Source organism: Heterobasidion irregulare (assembly GCF_000320585.1).
Source record: "Heterobasidion irregulare TC 32-1 unplaced genomic scaffold scaffold_07, whole genome shotgun sequence".
Classification (NCBI taxonomy): domain Eukaryota; kingdom Fungi; phylum Basidiomycota; class Agaricomycetes; order Russulales; family Bondarzewiaceae; genus Heterobasidion; species Heterobasidion irregulare.
The window spans coordinates 411,534-431,566 of NW_009258203.1; the positions used below are offsets into that span (position 1 = coordinate 411,534).

The 20,033-nt window shown below is 48.8% G+C and overlaps 8 protein-coding genes across 8 annotated transcripts; 3 read left to right on the plus strand and 5 right to left on the minus strand.

Annotated features, from left to right (window-relative positions):
• Positions 1-171: 171 nt before the first annotated feature.
• Positions 172-1,623, minus strand: HETIRDRAFT_477123 (uncharacterized protein; the record flags this gene model as incomplete). Its single annotated transcript, XM_009549839.1, has 11 exons — positions 172-283; positions 347-447; positions 501-552; positions 734-780; positions 836-870; positions 921-972; positions 1,027-1,044; positions 1,105-1,114; positions 1,177-1,285; positions 1,398-1,480; positions 1,532-1,623. 11 exons carry the CDS (start codon positions 1,621-1,623, stop codon positions 172-174), a joined length of 711 nt encoding a protein of 236 aa, XP_009548134.1.
• Positions 1,624-2,265: 642 nt separating this feature from the next.
• On the minus strand, positions 2,266-3,033 carry HETIRDRAFT_419247 (uncharacterized protein; the record flags this gene model as incomplete). Its single annotated transcript, XM_009549840.1, has 2 exons — positions 2,266-2,823; positions 2,875-3,033. 2 exons carry the CDS (start codon positions 3,031-3,033, stop codon positions 2,266-2,268), a joined length of 717 nt encoding a protein of 238 aa, XP_009548135.1.
• Positions 3,034-3,914: 881 nt separating this feature from the next.
• Positions 3,915-5,969, plus strand: cyp23 (cytochrome P450 monooxygenase 23; the record flags this gene model as incomplete). Its single annotated transcript, XM_009549841.1, has 9 exons — positions 3,915-3,947; positions 4,009-4,351; positions 4,402-4,588; positions 4,640-4,769; positions 4,824-4,856; positions 4,908-4,976; positions 5,029-5,181; positions 5,235-5,727; positions 5,776-5,969. The coding sequence occupies 9 exons, from the start codon at positions 3,915-3,917 to the stop codon at positions 5,967-5,969; spliced, it is 1,635 nt and encodes a 544-aa protein (XP_009548136.1).
• Positions 5,970-6,239: 270 nt separating this feature from the next.
• On the minus strand, positions 6,240-7,846 carry desa12 (Delta12-FADS-like protein; the record flags this gene model as incomplete). Its single annotated transcript, XM_009549653.1, has 7 exons — positions 6,240-6,379; positions 6,429-6,779; positions 6,836-6,889; positions 6,957-7,197; positions 7,264-7,317; positions 7,373-7,424; positions 7,479-7,846. The coding sequence occupies 7 exons, from the start codon at positions 7,844-7,846 to the stop codon at positions 6,240-6,242; spliced, it is 1,260 nt and encodes a 419-aa protein (XP_009547948.1).
• A 4,703-nt stretch (positions 7,847-12,549) lies between these two features.
• qor4 (quinone oxidoreductase 4) lies at positions 12,550-13,923 on the plus strand (the record flags this gene model as incomplete). The annotated part of the gene is made up of 6 exons (XM_009549680.1): positions 12,550-12,691; positions 12,772-12,884; positions 12,953-13,178; positions 13,248-13,627; positions 13,679-13,831; positions 13,885-13,923. 6 exons carry the CDS (start codon positions 12,550-12,552, stop codon positions 13,921-13,923), a joined length of 1,053 nt encoding a protein of 350 aa, XP_009547975.1.
• A 113-nt stretch (positions 13,924-14,036) lies between these two features.
• Positions 14,037-14,361, plus strand: HETIRDRAFT_410322 (uncharacterized protein; the record flags this gene model as incomplete). The annotated part of the gene is made up of 2 exons (XM_009549842.1): positions 14,037-14,193; positions 14,219-14,361. The coding sequence occupies 2 exons, from the start codon at positions 14,037-14,039 to the stop codon at positions 14,359-14,361; spliced, it is 300 nt and encodes a 99-aa protein (XP_009548137.1).
• Positions 14,362-14,889: 528 nt separating this feature from the next.
• On the minus strand, positions 14,890-16,520 carry gh88.1 (glycosyl hydrolase, family 88; the record flags this gene model as incomplete). Its single annotated transcript, XM_009549843.1, has 8 exons — positions 14,890-15,059; positions 15,110-15,242; positions 15,299-15,698; positions 15,765-15,924; positions 15,974-16,044; positions 16,118-16,209; positions 16,267-16,312; positions 16,363-16,520. The coding sequence occupies 8 exons, from the start codon at positions 16,518-16,520 to the stop codon at positions 14,890-14,892; spliced, it is 1,230 nt and encodes a 409-aa protein (XP_009548138.1).
• A 300-nt stretch (positions 16,521-16,820) lies between these two features.
• On the minus strand, positions 16,821-18,965 carry cyp2 (cytochrome P450 CYP2). Its single transcript, XM_009549844.1, has 10 exons — positions 18,760-18,965; positions 18,535-18,712; positions 18,168-18,482; positions 18,017-18,107; positions 17,863-17,966; positions 17,631-17,799; positions 17,551-17,580; positions 17,464-17,496; positions 17,058-17,410; positions 16,821-16,995 (listed from the first exon to the last, which is right to left on the minus strand). The coding sequence occupies exons 2-10, from the start codon at positions 18,636-18,638 to the stop codon at positions 16,905-16,907; spliced, it is 1,290 nt and encodes a 429-aa protein (XP_009548139.1). The 5' UTR covers positions 18,639-18,712; positions 18,760-18,965; the 3' UTR covers positions 16,821-16,904.
• Between the last annotated feature and the right edge of the window lie 1,068 nt (positions 18,966-20,033).

Here is a 20,033-nt window from a genome sequence, read left to right on the forward strand (position 1 = left end):
ACGTACAGCCGCCAACTATTTCGTAGATAGCGAAGTAATAAAGACCCTCGTGAGTCCAGACCTTGCGACTGATCGAGCTCTGAAATGTAAACAATGCATATTGATCACGATCAAGTTTCTGCGAAACATAGAAGAGCGCGCACCAGTATGAGCACTACAACGTCTGCCATGCTACAGACGGTTATAAGTTGCCGACCCTCTAGTAGAGTCGAGGAGGGGGTACCTCGTTATCATTCCAACATTGATCGCATAGAAGATGAGGCGATTGATTACGTCCCTAAGTCTACCGTGCATTCAATGCGAGTTGTTGTCAGATAGCATTTGACGCAGAGAGTTTTTGACTAACCCGGAACCTGCGCGATTGATCTGACTAAGGTAATACATCAAGGAGAATGTGATGCATATATCTGTAGCGATCGCGCACGACAAAGCTGCAGTGGAGAATTCCTGAAAATCTTGTGAGTTTCATATGCACAAAGCCAATGGTGAGGACCTCATACGGTCGATAATGTCTTTTGGCCTTCGATCTTCGAATATGTACTGGCGGCGACGCTGGAGAGATGAGCACAGACAAAATGTAAGATAAAATGATCACAGAATCGTGAATTCATAAACTGACCTTGCACCATATGTCGCTGCTCGGAAGGTAATTCGAACAAACCTTCAAAAGGCGGAGAGAAATAGACGCACCTGTGGTCATACCTGTCCCATGTCAAAATGTAAGACACCTAACCGAAAAACGAAATTAAGCTGACTGAAATTGCCGAACGCCAAGATACCCTAGAATGGAACCGCCGTTGGTAAATGCTCACAATAAGCAGCCACATATACTCACAATTATCGAGACTAAAACCCAGTTCCCCCTGCTCACTGATAGGAGCGTCACATATATATGGATAAGATGGAAGGATTCAACGCACAAATCTTCACCCGATACGCAAAATACCAATGAACAATGACTTGAACCAAAGCCTACACCCGAATTAGGATCAGCGGTGCGACACAAATGCAAGTTAGACGACTGACGGTGATGAGCAGATTAACCTGGAATAATATAACCAAGTCAGCGGAAATGTTCGGCAGTAAGTCAACAGTTGGACGAACATCGCGACTCCTGCTCGTAAACATTCATATCAATGGAAGCATTTGACTAGGAAAGAGACACATTACGCGCACCATATAGATTTCGATAATGCAGCCGGGTTTCCCCATTGAATGACGACATAGTGGTACACAGCATGGACTCCGAAAGAGCACCGAATGAACTCAAGAATCCTGAGTACGTCTTTCCGTTAATTAAAACTGGGAGACGTTTTGGCAACAAACGCCGTACCAGACTACGAGGACCTGCAACATTCCGTATGGTCACCGTCGATGGATTCGAACAGATCGATAACGTACCGTCACTTTTGTACGGAGAAGATCATCTGGATAGTTCAACCAGAAGATCCAACCTTGCACGGTAGCTATTCCAAGAAAACTGTAAAATTTACAGCTATGTGAAAGAGGGAGAATCACTAAGAATACCCACGCCACAGATACGACGACACCTAGGAACAGAGCTCCGTATGTATCTTGAATATCCACGAGGGCATGGTCTGAAGGTGAGGGGACACAGGACATGACGATAGCTCTCAAGCCGTTCGAATGAGGGGCAGAAACTGTACGATGATTCCCTAGGCTTATCAAGTAACGCACTGTGAGCGGTTTACCCCCATCGAGGTTCTTCAGTAGAGCAAATAAGTTACTGTGCCTGGAGGGATGTGAGTATTCAGTCAGCACTCAAAGCGATCATCTCGTCTGGGAAATATACAAGTATGATCAATCCGAACGACATTGCATCGTGCGATGTGTGCACTATCGATGTTTCAGCCGCTGGAGCAGGTGCAAGAAAGGTCCAGACTGGTGTGATGTAGTTGCCGAATCAAATTTGGGACGGCATACTACGATAGAACAGATCCCACAGAACAGACCCTCGTGGTCTTGCAGGGTCTTCCGGTGTTCAACGTTCAATGATGGACGCGGAGCGCTGAAACGAATTCTTATCTTGACGCGCGCAGGGTGGGGCAACACAGATTGGAATGGAGATTCATAATTTCTCACTCCGAACCCCGAGAAGTCCCAGCTGTTCCTGCAAATGTCACGTAGCGTACATTTGGACCGTGTAGAACTCAAATTGGGGGATTTGGGGTCCAAAATACAACAGGACTTCCGGGAACGTAAATTGACGATATATTTCGAGAATTTTGTCGAAAAACCCCGTAATCAGTATATACCCGGTATGAACCTGCACGGAACATCTGCACAATAACGATCCCATTCGCTCCCAAACCTCTTTCCCAGTAGCTCATCTTCAACTATACCCCTTTTCCACCACGACATGAATGAAAATAAGGCCAAACCTACATATGCTGAAACTGCCCAACCACCAGGAGTGGTCATGATCTCACACTGTCGATTCCACCCTGCTGGAGAAAAATGGGCCAGGAGGAGCCCCCCAATCTGCAGAACGCCACCAACGTAGCTCGGATGACGGACGTAGGCATATGGACCTGTCACAACCAATCGATGTGAAGGCCGCGTCGTCACCTCAAACGTGAAAAGCATCCCCAAGGTCTTAAAGCACCAAAATCGAATCCACAACCCCACGAACATGAAGGCGATACCGAAGCCGAATGATGGGTGAACGGATGCCATGAGATCAGGGTCGGGCATGTTGTGAGGACACAGCATGGGGAGGATGCGGTGTTCGGAGAATGCATGGGGAAAACCCACTGCAGCGACCACTAGGAACTCGCATGTGAATGATATAACAACAGCGGTCTGTGCCAACATGATGAGGGCCGTCGTGCAAGAATAAAGCATCGAGCGAACCTTAGTCACAATAGAAAGATTTCGAACAATACGATCAAACAGTTGACCGTCGTATATTCTGTCCTCCTTGGTCGGTGCTGGGTTTGGTGGTGTGAACGAGACATAGTACGATATTGCACCTGCTACGAGAAATGCAAGCTTGATCAGGGTGGAATACATCAGAGATATGGCCGTGCTCTAGCTTTCATGCGAAAGTTGAGCGCGGCGAACCCGGTCACAAGACTATATATATAGCCAGAAAGACTTGAAAATAAATGAAACAGCCTACCAAAAGCACTGATACGGGCTGTCCTGACCAAGAGGCAACGTCGTTCGAGATCACGGTCCAACTAGGGGACCTATGATTCTACATCAGCCAGTAAACGCTCATATGACCAGCCCTTGCATCAAAGTTCAAACGAAGATCTCGGGCTGGCTGACCTCGTGGCGTGCGGCGAAGGTATCTGTTGTGAAGGATGTCCAGAAATAGGAGGTGTGAGATGGAATCATACCCTGGAAACCTCATGCAGATCAAAAACATCGAAGTATCATGCCAGATCATACCGGTGTGACAGCCAGACCTAGAAGAGCGCTGAAAGACCATCAGTTTGCAGAACAGAAGGCAGAAGGGTCTGATTCTAAGACTCACTTCACATGCTATACCGGAACAGACAACCTACTATCCCAGCGTTAGATGCCAAGACACAGGATACCGCACCCACCAATGGCATCGTGTTAGGGCCATTTTGTCATCGGCACTGGGAATGAAGCCCGACCCACGGACAGTGATGAACTCCTCGTTGACAGAGCGTTAGAGCATAGCAGAGCGGAATTAAAAATCCCGGCTATGTCCGAGCCTACTGAGCACTGGTGACTGCCACAAACAAACGAAGTTCAGCGTTCAGCTTTATCTTCATAGGTGGATATCTGATACTCTGATGCCATTGAAGGGGTTGCAGCTTCGAAATCTTATGTTGTTGGGGTCCAAATAAATATCGAATCACTGTAATCATGGCGTGTAACCGCTCCAGCCTCTCACATCTACCCAAGCAGCATTTTTCATGGATTATGCGACCCCACTCCTTGCGGGCTTTGTGAGTTTGAGTTTTCGATCTCTATGGGACATGACTTACGCGTCAGTGATCGCTGTTTCAGCTGACCTGTATATTTCTGCATAAATGCCCTGTGCGGGGCGACGTGGCACTGGCGATCCATATGGCCATTCTTTTCGGATGCTATCTTATCAGATTCTTTGACGGCTATGTGGAGAGATGGCAGCTCCTCAGTGACCCACTCAAGACCATCTTCCTGCATGACAGCGCCACTACTCTCACTACCATCGCATATCGGGTGTCACCTATTCATCCGTTATATCGATTCCCTGGGCCACTCATCCATAAGATAACAAGTCTGCAAACAGCATACATCGTCTACTCAGGGCGCCGCCATTTGATCGTGGCAGGCCTTCACGCGAGATACGGAAAATATGTCCGCATAGGTCAGTTTTTTTTACGCTTCCAATTCACTGGCTGAAACTCCTAAAATGAGGCCCCAACACGTTATCCATCAACTCTCATGTCGCAGTCTCTCCCATCTATGCCAGTACTGTACCTATGGACAAGAGCCGTGCCTACCAGTTTGGCGATGCGAAGGGCAAGGGGTTATTCTTCATGAGGAAGGTTGAAGAGCACAACGGTCGACGTCGACAGTGGGCAGGTGCATTCTCAGTACACAGGTATGCTCATTTCCAGTCCCAATGACTGCAATTGACTATCAGAATTGAAAGCTTGAAGGAGCACAAAATCACGTTAGAGCGGCGCGCGTTCGAGCTCGTTGAATGCATAGGCATGCGGCACGATGGAAACGGTGTGGTCAACCTTTCTCAATGTTTGCATCACTTTGCGTACGATGCGATGGTAAGCGATCATACTTATCGTGGCGTTCAACTAGATTAGCTCAAGGATCAGTAGGGTGACATCGTATTTGGAAACTCTAGCCGGCTGGTTCGTCGCCCCCTCTCATACGATGGTCTAGGAATACCGATTCATCGACAGGATCTCATGAAAGAAGGTGACCCTGAAGGCTTGATCACTAGTGGTCAGTCTGCAACAATTGCGTTCGAAATGTAAGGATTTCAGTCCTCTTTGTTGACGAGACGTTGATATATTTTTCGACAGTCTCGGTGAAGTCCCTTCGCTTTCTGAGATACTTTGGCATCTCCCCGTGACAGACCGATTACGACGCCTGGAATATTACGCAGGGAAGTTGATGACAGCTCGTCAGAACATGGATTCGTGTGCGGAGCATCACGACTTGGCGTCGCACTTAGTACGCATTTTTCAGGTGTTTTCAATGCAATGATTGATCATGAGCTCTCTCAGCTGTGCGCTAGTGATCCGTCAAGGCAAAAGCTGCCACCAGAAGATCTACGCGCCGACGCCCTCTTTGCCATTCAAGCCGGCTCAGATACTCCTGCCGGAGTCCTCACCTTCCTTTTCTACTTCCTTCTATCACATCGCGATGTCTATGATAAGCTACGGGAAGAGTTGGACGACCACCTCTCCACCCAGGGAGAAGGATTCATTGATGGGACTTTGGACGAGCTTCCTTACCTCAACGCGGTAGTAAATGAAACCCTTCGCCTTGGCACACCGTTCGGCGGATTTCCTCGCGTAGTTCCCCAAGGAGGAATTGTCATCGACGATCAATTTATTCCCCAGGACACGATTGTCAGCGTACCAACTTATACTCAAGAGATTTCGGAGGAGAACTTTTGGCCAGAGCCTCTATCGTTCAAGCCAGAGCGGTGGCTGCCTGGAGGGCTTGGCCCTGGGTCGAGAGCACGCAAGTCGGCCATCATGGCCTTCTCATACGGTACGCGCTATGAACGATGAATGACATGGTCCTGATGAATCTGCACAGGGCCTTTTGGATGTTTAGGCAAATCATTAGCAATCCATGAGCTTCTCATAGTCACGGCGCGATTACTGCTAAACTATGATCTCACGTTGTCTGCATCGTTCGACCACGAAGCATTTTCTGCGGGAGTTTATAACATTCGAGCCGCGCTGTTTTCATATCCGCTCTTAGTTGTAGCTACGAGACGTCGAGGCTGACCAGTATGCGTTAGAAACAAGAGATATGTAGTTGCCTATCTTCCAGATGTGTTGGACTGATTGGTGTCGAGAGTTTAAGATGCACAAATCTAGATTCCGCTTGGAACGAGAACAATAAGTAAAGATGTTGAATACATTCTTCGACACTGGTTAGTGCATAACGAGTTTAATATCCATCCCGAAACAGACTGCGCCCCTGCTTGTTCTTGTAGAATACGATATCCCCTTGAGTACAAAGACTTGATCAGTTTTGCGGGTGAATATTCACGGTTAACACGACTGACCTTTGTCTTCGACAAACTGACAATTGTTGTAATTATCCCAAAGTGCCTGGAAGACCGGTTTTCTCGAGCGATGGTAGTGTTCCCCGAGCAGTCTTTGCAGGTGATGCGTTGCCTCCTGAGCGTGATCTGTGTCGTGCATCAGTTTACATCAAAGAATGAACGTCGTGTTACGGACAAAATGGCATCTTGGGGAAAAAATGATGTATGACGTGAAAATGCGCGACATCGTGAAGGAAAAAATGACCGATGAACCCGAGGAACTCTCGGTCCATGGTCGCAGCGGCGCCACGTTGAAAGTTCCATTGCCCGGAGCGGTAGTGCGGTAGGGCTGGATCGGTATGCTGTAGGTATGTGATCATGACAAACCAGTGATTGACGCAAATCCAAGGCATAGCGTAGTATTGAACAACGGTCGATGTACCCCATCGAGAGCACCCCCATTTCAGAGTGAATCCCATAAAAAGAATGCCCAGGTTGGACATCAAAACGGCGGAGCGCTGTTCGCGCGTGAAGAGTACGCTGTCGGCTAACGTCACACGTGCAATTTAGCTACATGTCAAGGTGAAACGAAGCTGTGCTTACGATTGTAATGGTTTGTCCACTTTGGATAGCGCGCCTGTCCAGACACATTGGAAACTGAAGTAAAGGATAATAGGAGGTATACTCAGCCGTGTATGAGCAAGATATATTCGTTGCGGCATACCAAGATACGCGGGAAATGCGAGTATTTGTTGACGAATAAGCATGAAGAGTGTGTAGATCGGGGTATCGCCGAAGTAATCCTCGTAATCGATCTCGTCTTCATCCTCAGCGGGGATTCCAAGGTCGCTCCTAGTCTTCGGGATGTACGGCTCGTCGTACTCTATGGAAGCGTGCTTCATGTGATGTCGATGGTGGGATATCTTCCAGCTGAAGTATGGTGTCAAAAGAAATGTATGGCAGGCCTAAAGTGCACATTAGCATTAGCGAACGAACATAGGAATCGGGTGGGGGAGGATCAAGTGGCCTACGTATCCAAGGATGTCGCATAACCAGCCGTGGGCGGAAAATGCGCCATGCCCGCACTGTACGCAACTTCGTAAGATGAAAGATGAAGATTACTGTAAAGAAAGACCAAACCTCGTGGCCGATGACCCAGATTCCAGTTAAAGCGAAGCCTTGTAAAATCCAGCTGTATGACCGAGTAAGCACCCAAGAAAAGTCCTGAAAATCGAGATACACTCACTACGTGCACCACAAAAGTGCTCGAAAGCTATAGAGAAGCGCCAAGCCCATAGTCGTCGAAGCCACCAGAGTGTCCAGGTATCTGCCAATGTGAAGCGTGCACAGAAAAATACTGCAAGCTACAAGTATGTCCCGTCCGAGAACTGACAATCCTCTGCAGGTATTCCGGACCAAGAGGTGCGAGGGTATGACCTCTCGAATATCCTTCATGGACCTGACACGAATCCACCTGAGTACGTGGTATATCTGGCAGGTATACAAGGCGAATGCATACCATGACAAAGGGGTGAAGTTGGGGATGCCATCTATGTACGATTTGCCAATGGCACGCGAATCCGTCCGGATCGACTGGGGAGATGTCTTGTTCATAGTGACAATGACAATGACAGGTCAAGCACATTCGACGGAGAGACGCTTTATATGACGTGCGACATGATTCTATGCACGCGCACGAGAGAAAGCAGGTTGGCAGGTGACTAAAAGATCGAGTAAAGATATTAGGACCGATGTATGCTTCAGCGACAGCCCTGTGTTCGATCAGAACGGCTGGTCTCCTGTCTGTTATGGACGTTGGCGTCTATGCAGTGTGAAATAGGTCAGTACGCAAGCGTTCTTGACCAGGGAATATAGACAGTCTATGAAGGATGAACTCTTCCCGGAGGGCACGATTCTGATTCATTCTTTGAGGCGTCAGAAGGCCAGATAGATTTCGCCACTTTTAGAAGCTTGGGTCAGCCATGAACGCGCTCGGCTTGTACTAATATTACTACCGGCGATATCCAATTGGAACGACTTGAAAGGCAACAGATCTTATTGGAAAGAGCAGGCACAGAAAACATCGGAATTTTGATACAAGTAATTCTCGTCAGCATCGATTCGTACATCACGTCGTCTGATCGAATTACCGAAAGGAACGTCAAGAGTTTGGTAGACGTGTTGCGAAATCAGGCAAAGTGAAGAATCTATGGAAGCAGAGTTAATCAAGCACGTGGAGCTTTGGAAACGTTACCGGTCGACTAGTTAATTCCCTATCGGGAGATTTGGGTGAGCATTTTACCGACCAATCGAATATGGGTTATCCAAGTATACGCGCTACAGAGAGCGCAAAGATGTTGCATATTAGAATCAGAAGATGTCTTTCGAAAATCTAGTTTCGCACGCATCAACCCCTGGATGATGTCTGTTTGGATACCTGGATGGTAGCATCGGATAATTTATGCACGAAAATGATGGTTCATCTGGTACCAATTTCATACAAGTATCGGTGGAAGCTGCGATCTCCGCTGCAGTCGCAGTCTTGTTCGAAAGCCTTGCCGTTGGCGTGATGCATAGCCGCGCGGAGAGTTAGGAAGATCCCGTGCATCAGAAATAGTGAAGCACCTCATGCATGGTCATGCTATAAATCCAGAAGGATGACCTGGGAAGTATCTGGGTCAGAGGCATAGCTTGCGAGTGAGAGTTTCAGAATCACAAACAGCGGCATATCTTGAATGAAAAGGGACTCCACGCTCTAAATCATGATTCGAGCGATGTCATTTGGTGTTTCGAAGAGTGGCGATATGCCAACGAGCACCGCACGCACTCACATATCTAGAAGACATTGAGATTTAGTATAACAGAGGGTGTAGAGAGGCAATGATGATTCATGTCCTACCGTCAGATCTAAGAATGAATGGGAGAGAAAAGTGTCTCGCATGGCAGCAAGACTAAGACGTTCGAACTTACTCGAGTCTCCGACCATACATACGCGCCATTTTAGTATGTTGTATAGCACTCTTCTGCGGGATGAAGCGTTGAAGAGATCGGAATGAGCGAACGGAGATAGAGAAAGTGCAACCTTTACACCTGCGTTGTTTGTCTGTGTTCATGAATTCTGCGCAGGAGCGTCATGTTTTCAAATATTGAGAGTCTTCATATACCATAATAAATGACTACCGCACTGTATCATCAAAGTAAGGAGAGAGTGGAGAGCCCGGAAAAAACGAAGAGTTTATTCAGGTTTATGCGCCGAAGGAGCTCGGCAAACGCCGACGGTGAATCTTGGCAGATCTTGGCGAATCTTATTGAGCTGCCCTCTCCTACAATACCTTGGGTGAGCATGGTTTTCATTTTTATTTGCGTCCTAATACAGTTGCGACATGGCTATCTATCGCTGTCTAGTGACGGCGCATCGGACAACTTGCCGCAAAACGTGCATGGAGCCTTCGCATTGAACACTCTCCGCGACTTTGATATTTTCGCCCTCCATCCCCTTCATTGGCTTTTCGGCCTTGCCTTTCCATGATTTCTAACAGACTGCAAGTATATCGGCCTTCGTCGCGACGCTTATAGGCCGTCGGTGTCCTGTCCGTTTACGAGTTAACCTCGTGTTCGGATCAATTCATTTTGTCAGTGTTTTATTCGGATGCGTACAGAAGGGAACATGAGGCGGGTCCTAGTAGCATAAGACGTCGCATCGAGGGCCCCGGACCACAACAATAGTGAACCGAAGATGCCCAAATGCGAGAACGTCCTCGCGATGCCGATGTTGGACAAGCATTAGGACGAAGCAGAGGGTATCTTGTTGTTCTCACACTCGCAGAACGTGTCGCTAACGCTTGTACGAAGGCGCGACGCGCATCTGTTTATCCATAGTGCATCAAACATGCTCCAGTCCTTGTCTGTCCTCATGCGATGGGAGATGGGCTTTTGTGTGTTCATTTACTGTTGAGCACCTTGTTCTTTTGTGCGTGTTTACTATTACATTTTGAGTTTTACTCGGACTACTGGACACTGTCGTCCGCTCCGTACATCCCTGGAAGAGCGTCTCTAGTCGGACTTGGTCCTTACTGCTTGAGCGTACAAAAGGAGGAGTCAAGTTAGAGCATGAACAGACTGTCACAGATACACAAGGATACCATACGACTGACTGAAAGACTGAGGATATGGTTTAATGCGAGCATGACAACGCAATGCGAAAGCATAGCATTGATAATTTTACGAGAGTCGGTACTCTGTCATGCGGATCTGCATTGTATTTCTTGAGCCGTGTGCGATGCATATGAAGGCGATAAATCATGACGCCTGCAATTTGAGCATCACATGCCATTTCAGCAGACAAGGCAATGGCAGTCCCGGGCTATTGCTGATATCAACATGAAGCATTGAGGGCAAAGACGTCAATTTGAGAAACATGAGGCGAAAACTGAGAGAAGCTCTGCACAGTCAGCGATGCAAGCAGAGAGAATATCGCAATGCCTACGCCTTAATCATGAAACGTAATTCATGCAGGACGAGATTGCCGTCAGACATGAAAGTGCTTTATATTGTAGGCATCTTCGCAAGAGAAGTTGGACAGATCCTGAGCATCTGCAAACTCGTTGGCCACCAGCGCGATCGACGATTAGCGAAATCATGCGCACCCTGTTGATATGATGACTCTGATAAACACTGCACCGGGGACATGACTGAGAAGGCAAGTTTGCTGCGTGTTCGCGATACGGCCTCAAATTTCATGTTGGAGAGATATGCCCTCTTGGCAATCATCAATACACCGATGACTGATGCATAACGTCTGCTTCACATTAGCCTCGGATTCTGTTGTGCTCGACGTATTCTACAGCTAGCTTCACGAGATTCGAGAACAGACAATGCTCTGTACAACACGAAGGTGTACTTGGTCGATGCTGACATGAATAAATGATTCGTAGAATGGATCATGGCTGACCGTATATTGGATAGTACATCGTGGAAGTGTTAACCATTGGCTAGTAGCGATCCCTCGCCGAGGAGATAGTCTACTATCAGACGGTTGTTGCACTAGAGTGAAATAACAAGAACTCACAGAATCTATAACACTCTACTCTTGTTTGGTTTGGGACTGACGTCAGCTGAATACTAAACAAATTGCCCAATGTTCGATGGGACGATAGTTCAATTGAAGATCATAAACAGATTGGCATCGTATGGCTGATACCTTCCAAGTCAATTCTTGAGGGCGAAAGTTAATTTAAATGACAGCTGCCAGACCAGGGCAAATATTTCCATACTGCAGACACGTACATCGACGCCTTAACCTCCGATAAGGTGAGTCAATGTCAGAGAGGGTCATACCTGGCACAACCCAAGAAGTCATCAAGATCAAAATAGTACCAGAAAATTGATCGGTGACCATATACTCAATCTAGCGTTTAGCGGTCCTACTGGAGCGCTTCGCGACCACGAACAACGCTAGTCTTGAAAGGCAACATGAATTGGGAGGCGTGCTTTGAGATGAATGGGGATGGCCATTGGGCTGCACAGCTCCATGATACCTGATCCAAATAGACACTCACATGTGCAACTTCTAACCAACCACAAAATTCCAGTACGGCTCCACCGTTTCAATCGCGTCGAGCCATAGCTTCCCACTCACTATATTTGAGCGTCGGGGCTAATCTGGGCTTTCTACCTGTATTTCGCCATGGATCTATGGCAAGTACTGAGGTTGTGTGTTGTAGAGCTGTAGAGCTGTAGAGCTGTAACAAGTTGACTCTTGAGGGCAAGTGAGTCCACTGAGTGTCCACTGTCGTCGCAATTGCACAAAAACCAACAAAAACGGCTTCGGCTAGCTCCGGCTCAATGCGACTTGGCGGTCCGGGTGACGCCGAGTCCATTGCCGTTTGCCATTGCAACATCATCTTCTCGACTTAAATGAACTCTGAGAGAATACCAGTGTCGAATCCTGCTGCCGCTGCCGCTGATAAATTGACCGCCATCTGTCTGGGTCTTTAGCGGATCACCTGGATGTTGAAGATGGGCAATAGCCATGGTCGTTACGTTCAATACCCATACATGGTCTCAACGCTCGTTTCAACATCTTGATCTTGATCTTCCAAATGGACACTGCATATTATTGAGTGAGAATGGTACGCTTCCGATATGGGAGCTTGCTGCGGACTGGAGTCTCTTTACGCCCAACCTTTTCACCTTCCGGGGATTTTGTGGACTCAGCGTGCTTTGAAGATCCGGTCTCCTCGGATACAAATCTACGCTCTTATATCTGGCGTCGCTGCTAGGCTAAGACTGTTGGCTCATCTCGCTCTCTCCTTGATATGTCTTTGCCATCTTCTCAACTCGGTGTCTTCATCAAAAGCTCAGACCCTACGTATACCGTCGAGCGTCATCCTGTCCCTTCACCAGGTTCAGGAGAGGCTCTCATCAAGATCGAAGCAGTAGCTATCAACCAGACCGATTGTGCGTCGAAATTATCATCGTTTCTTATAACGTTCGTACCGTTCATCGTTGACAATGGGCCCCTCGGTTCGTGAATACAGGGAAAATCGTAGTCTTTGGAGGAGCCCAGCCAGGCAACGGATCTGGGAATGACTTTGTAGGCAGAATTGTTGCGCTCGGGCCTGGCGTGCACGACGTGACAGTAGGCGATAGGGTACGCGTGTTGCATCTGCCCAACTGAAAACAGATATCTGACTTGGATGTGTGTATATGATTTGTCAGGTTGCTGGATGGGTGCACGCCGCCTTCGACAAGGCTCATTTCTCATTCCAAGAGTATCTGGCGACACGTTCAGACCTGCTAATCAAGGTTCCTAGCAATTTATCGGACGAGGATGCTGCAAGTATACCTGTCGGCGCGACGACCGCGTTGTTGGGCTTGTCGCGTCTGTTCGACTTCCCGCAGAGGGCACCGCTGGGAAAGACGATTTTGGTCTGCGGGGGCGCATGTGAGTCATCCATGCCGTGCGTTGTGCACTTTTCACCCTCACAACGTTGACCTTGTTTTTGTGTGACAGCGTCCGTCGGCATGTACGTTTGCCAACTGGCAAGCATCGCGGGTCTGCGCGTTATATCCACGGCCTCGTCGCACCACTTTGACGTTGTCCTCTCTTTCGGCGCCTCCTCTGTCATAGACTATCACGCTTCTGACGCCCTGCAACAAATCCTCCACGAGGCTGGCCCAGGCGGAGTTGACTACGTTTTTGACGCCATATCCTTCGGCGATAGTATCAACCTCGCGAATGAGGTCCTCAAATCGAAGATAGGAGGACTGCGGAGGGCGGCTGTTGTGCTTCCTGTTCCACCGACCAGCCTCGACCCGTTGGTGGAGTACCACGCTATCGGGATTCAGACCATCTGGGACAAGCCATACGAGTTCTTAGGTGTCAATATCCCGGTCAGCGCTCTCCTCGCCAGCTCGTATTACAATGTCACTCATGTAGCGTAGGCGATGCCGCGAGATCTGGCGACTGCGAAGGCTGTGTACAGGGCACTGAGCCACTGGTTGGAGAGAGGCACGTTCAAAGCAGGCCCTGTAACGCTGGGCTCTGGTGGCTTACACGGGATCCCAGAAGGGATTGCGCTTGTGAAGGCAGGAAAGGTACGTGTATTTGTTGCTATTGTATGCAAATTCGCACGCTTATCGTGTCAAAGATCTCAGCATCGAAGTTGGTGTATAGAATCGCAGCCTAGTGCGAGGGAGCGTCGGAGAGAGCATGATGAGCCCGACAGCATCCATCTTTCCACAGGTGACCCCGTAACGTTAGTGATTAGACTTCCAGTTGTTGTCTGCGTCGAGCACGGCGATGGTCAGAGCTGGTCGGGGCGGGGAGAATTGCATCACTACGAGTTGGACTCAACACTGGTTAGGGGCGGCCCGAGACCTCCACAATTTCGTATCAGACCGATCAGATCGTTCCCCGCTCTCCCCGCGGGGATATCTTCTTTATTTCACAGCGCCTGGTGACTGGTCCTGTTAAGGAACAAGCCTTGCGCCATGCTCAAAGGAGCCCGCTTCCCGTCGATCGGTATCTCCCCGGCCCCGAAGGGAGGTCTACCCACTCCAAGGTATTCGTGTCCTGCTCCCGACCACCATGGACAATTGGACACGTTCGCCCCAGGTTCGATTGAGTCAAATTGTCTTTGATACACCTTCAGTTGCGCACACCGCGGAATATTACCTATCAGTCAAGAACTTCGCCGTTGCTGGTGTTCGGAATGTTGGATGATTTAACGTTGAGTATTGCTCAACCAGAAAGTGGCAAGAACCTGTTTTGAACGACGCCTCAGGCATTATCCGGCTAGCTCGTGCTATGGTCAAGGGGAAGGCTCGCGTGAGCTTGCCTATTCATAGTTCCCAGAATTACATCCGAAGACGATGACAGACCCGCTTCTAGGTTGAGGGCTTTGTATCTTATTGTCCTACAAGGCCAAGCTGCGTGTTGAACTTGTTTGTATAGTATGATCGACTCACTAAACTGTAGAGGACTACCGCTCTCGCGGTGGTCACCGCTATGGCCTGCAGTTGGTCTCTTTCTCTTAATGCTCACAAGAGTGAGTAAATTCTTTGAAGTAAACACGAAACGTCAGGCTCAAAAAATGCTAATGAGCGGAGAAATGAACGATGAGCTGGCATTTTACACGGCTAGCTCCAGGATATTAGACTTTAAGCGAGGCTCGATAGTCTCGATAAGCGGATTGAAGTAACAGCACGAAGGTCTGAGCAGAAGAGCTGGACGTGTGCCCTCCCAAAGTGAATTGGGCGACAGTGTTCAAGAGCCAGCCATCCTCGTCGATGCTATCAAAGACGAGTGTCGTCGCGTTGTTCGCTGAAAATATTATGAGAGAAATTGAGTCTGGTCAGGGAACATGAACGTACCATGGTCGATGTATAAAGGCACACCAGTTGCAATGGCCATGCGATACGTGACAGCGGCGAGGAGTGCGGTAGCCGAGGAATCAGATAAGCCTAAGTCATTGTCGATGTAGTTATACAGAGTGCCATTCTCTCCCTATCATTTTCCAGTGGAGATCAGAATAAAGTATCCGCAGATAGCTTCAGACATACTTGTTGCTTCCAAACGCCATCCAAGACCTCGTAGATCCAGTGTATCAAATTGTTACGCTCAAGAACGAAGTCCTCAGCATCACACGCATTGTTGATCGTATCCATCACCCTCAGCATACCGGCGGCAGCCCAGGCGTTGCCTACGATATCGATATACGTCAGCACCATATGTATTGACAGAGTTCTCTTGAGTACAGGCTCACCAGTTGCCCAATGTCCGGAATCCGGATTTGTTCCATTGGCTTGATGTCTCCAAAGACTTACATTCGCATCATATAACCCGTCATGATAAAGGTTGATTTGATTATAGGCATCCTGAATCAATGCATTTCCTTCCTTACCACCCTTGAGTGCACCGTAGTATGCGATGAAGGGAGGTACCATATAGGTAAAGTCGGCCCTACGGACATCAAAAAGTGAGAACATTCATAATGTTCTCAGTCATTCTCCAGGATCAAGCACGTACACTAGTTGTACCTCGGAATCGATGGAAGAGATAACGCCGTGAGCCCCTCGCGGAGCAACATTGAGAAGGAACTCCAGCTGATCAGCCGCAGCTTGCGCGAAGCTGATATCGGAAGAGTTAGGGCGAGTCCAGTTGGCCAAAAGCACTCCGACTCCAAGGCCTGCACAACGATTCGATTACCACTCTCGAAGGAAGTTTATAACACGCACTTGCAGGGTCAGCGGTCGAACCATGTCCATCCGCGAGTGGCAGCGTACCCGCACTCTTATTTGCGACAACTCTAGATCACAGGTCATTCGGGCGGGACTGACAGGGCGGGACAGACACTACACCGTTGGTGAATTAACACTCACTGCGTAGCATAATTAATCACATCAGCTGCCTCGCCATACTCTAACATCGATGGCGGTGGGATAGATCCTGGCGTGAGCACCGACAGCACAGGCTATGGCCACTCTCGTCATTTCAAGAAATTACAAAAGTGTGCGAAGGTGTGACACACCCACTCGAGCTCCAACAGTCCCTGCATGAGCACACCATATTCCCAGCTAGATAATCATGAGTAGGCAAAGGCAACGTAGAGAAATGCGGATCGCACCTGGTAGATGCCATTTCTTCCGCATGACCCCTCACATTCTGAATCGCATCGTTGCTCAGGATCGAAGGTTCCACGCGGCGATTTTGACGAGCGCACGAGATCATGGTCATACACAGTGACACAAGAAGTATATGCAAGGGCATAGCTGATAGAAACATGGATAGGGAAGCGGGTTGTAGAAATCGTTGAAAGTCCTGCGTGGTTTGATTGTCAGTTCAAAGGATATGAGGGAACCTCGATAGATAGTACTAGAAGTTTGATATATGAGCGACCGCAGCGGCAGCGTCAAGGTGCACCGCCTCGAGATGTCTTCAGACAAACCACCATCATGGTGATGGATCGCAGGAGGCCCAAGGGCCAAGACTATCCAGATGGACGAAGCAGAGCATGGAAAATCATGACAATGCACCATGACGAACGGAATTTTAGTGTTTCCCACGCATGTCCCGCAACAGCTTACTTCTCAAACGTGAGACTCCGTTCTGCATACATGTTCTACAAAATACATCCCTGAAAACCGTTCCAAGACATCCATGCGACCTTCATTGTATGTGAGACTCTTTCTCCTGCTCCAGCATGGAGATCGCCTGTGCATGCCTAGGAGTGATCTTGCAATTGAATGGGATAGGATGGCTTGAAACCGATACCACAAATCAATCACGTTTCGGAGTAGACAAGGAGACATAGAAACTTACACGGATAGCCCATCATCAACGCAGCCTTCAATATCCATCGGCACCGGTACTCCTGTCTCATTGGTTGGGCGATCGATGTTCATGGCCCAGAGCATCATCGCAATCTGGATGAACAGAGAGTTGTTCGCGACGTGGCGTCCGACGCAGATCCTCCGGCCAAACCCATACGTGAAGTGGCTCTCATCCTTCGTGTCCGCAAGCCCGGGAAGGATCTGGCCCTTCTCGTCAAGGTGGCGAGATGGGTTGAACTCTTTCGCATCAGGGCCATAGATCCTCTCATCACGGTTGAGGTGCCAGACGTTTGCGATGATGGTAGTACCAGCGGGTATGAAATAACCTTCGTACCAGTCATCCTGGAGGGTCGCCCCTTCGGTAAGTGTTTTTCTCGTAAGAACGTATTATTTACCTCGGTAGACCGGTGAGGTATTCCAACGGGATCCTGTGCGGCTCCCAGATGAGATTCGAACTACCAATGAATGACTGTAACACATACGATTGGACGCCATCTCAGACATTCTTTGACCTAGAGGTAGTCAGACTATCGAAGATTGCAAAGGACTTAAAGGCACCCACCATGCCACGGATATATGGCAATTTGTCGAAGTCGGCAAAAGTCGGCAGCCTGTCGCGCCCCACGACCGCATCAATCTCAGCTTGGCCACGCTTTTGGACTTCAGGATAAAGAACCATCGCGAAGATCCACCAGGACATAACTGTTGCATTCGTGTCCGTAGCAGCCCCACTAGAGAGAACGAGCGCGAGCGTGAGTAAAAAGAATATGATGCATATAAAGAAGGAGACGTACTACATAGTCCCGGCCAGCCAAGCGTTCTCCCTTTCGGAGAGACCATGACGACCAGCATCTTCTATGAGACTAGCACAAAGGCTCGGGCGGTCTTCTCCTTGTTCCTGCATGCCATTCAGCATGGAAGCGACGAACAAACTAGATCAAAACATACGACACGATCCCGCACACCTTTGAAGAGGCCCTCGAATAAGATCGAATCTTGGGCAAAATAGTCAAGAGCCTGCCGTTTCCATTTTGCGAACCTGGTAGATGAAAGCAGCCCTTCAGCATTTGGATAGCTCTACAAGAATGAAGAGGCTCGCTTGCTGGGGATGTAGATCATCCATGGGAAGAATTCTACAAAATGTGCGCCAGGAAGTGCAGCGCGCGTGAGGCGGATGACGAAATCATTGATGCGCTGCACAGTAGGATCTTCTTCTGAGGCGATGGGGGGAGTGTCGTAGAGCATTGACATGATAGAAGAGACGGCGGTGCGACGGAGATGAGCCTCCCAATTCTCAGGATCAGTCAAAACACCCAAGGTAAGAAGCACGGCCTCGACAGCCTGAGTAGGATGATACTTGTGCGCCACAGCCTTGTTGAGGGCCTCGTGAGCGGCTTTGCGCAAGCGGCGCCATCTGAGAGCAGACGTGTCAACGAAATATGGATAGCAAGAGTAGTGAGACTAACACGTCGTTGTAGTGTGTAAAAGTGATGAGAAGTCCGCCCGTCATCAGATCGTTCGGAACAATGTTCTGCGGTCTGTCGGAATATATTGTAGCGCGGCGATCCATAAGATCCCCCGCAATCTTCTGTGAACTTATGACCACGATAGGCTTGCCGGCGACGTTGACGTAGATGAGGTCCCCTGGACGTAAAGTTAGTCAAGATCTGGAAATCCTCGGTGACACTGACCATATTTCTCTCTCCATTCAGAGAATACGAGCCATTGCTTCTCTTGAAGCTGCAGCAGGTTCCCTATGATCGGAAGTCCGCGCGGTCCAGGAGGGAGTTTCCGTCTTGGACTATTGAAATATCGCACTGCAAAGTATGCAGCGATGCCAACGGACGCGACGAAGGACAGAGGCTTGTTGCTCTGAAACACCTTGATCACGTCAAACATGATGGCAGCCAAAGAAGCGAAGGAATTCTTGTATCACTATCAAAATGGTTATATGGCCGTTGCCTGCGGATAAGCGCAGATGCCCCCATGAGGTGAGGATGAGGGGCGTGTCGTAGAATCGTTTACGGAGTGGTGGAGCCTACGGCTCGGAGTTCGAATGGATGTGGGTCTCTTGTGGGTCTCGCTGCATCTCCGCTGTCACCGTGATCACCAAGGCAAGGGACTACAGTACGTCGTTAATTTAGATTCCAAAACAAGAGACTTTCCCCATGTAGAATTAAGGGTCGTCGGTGGATCAGCGCTCTGCGATCTCTTCAAATCAGCTCTTTCTCCATGAAGCCACCAACTGCCGTAACCTCATGCGGAGGGATGCCGTGGGTCGCTTTACCCACTTGACGCGCACTTGAAGCAGAGTTCAGCCTGGATGACACCTATTATTCCTATGTAGGTGGCTCTGCCGTTCTCACTCAAAGCCGCAGTTTCAAGATCATTCCAGAGTTTGATGATGAGAAATAATTCTGTCGCTGGGACACTTACCTCCATAGCGCGGCCCTGTTATGTCTATGTCTGCAATCACCCATATCTCCTTCAACCTAGACTCGAGGATTTCTTCGCTCCTTTGACGCGAGCTGCATTTTAACCGGGGCATGTTGTCAACTTCTGCCCGCAGAATGTATACATCCGAGTTGATAGGGACTCACATGGTGTCCGGAATTGAGGCGGCACCCAGCCGAAAGTCTCAACTATACACTCACTTTCACTCTGACTGGATCTCCGAGGTCATGCACAGGATCCAATTGGACTCTCTGATTTCTCAACCCTGGTATCATCTTGTCCTCCGAAAATTATTCTCGCTTAAATTTCTCAGGATGACTAGGATGATGACCATCTCATCCATCGTCATCACCGATGCTTGACAGTTCGATTTCAACCCATAACTTGAGGGCTGACGCAATGTAGCTCAATCATGCATAGCATCCTGACGAAAAGACCAGATTAGACTCAAGCCCCCGATGTAAGCGAGGATCATCATGGAACTTACGGATTTGGGAAGATATCCACGTTG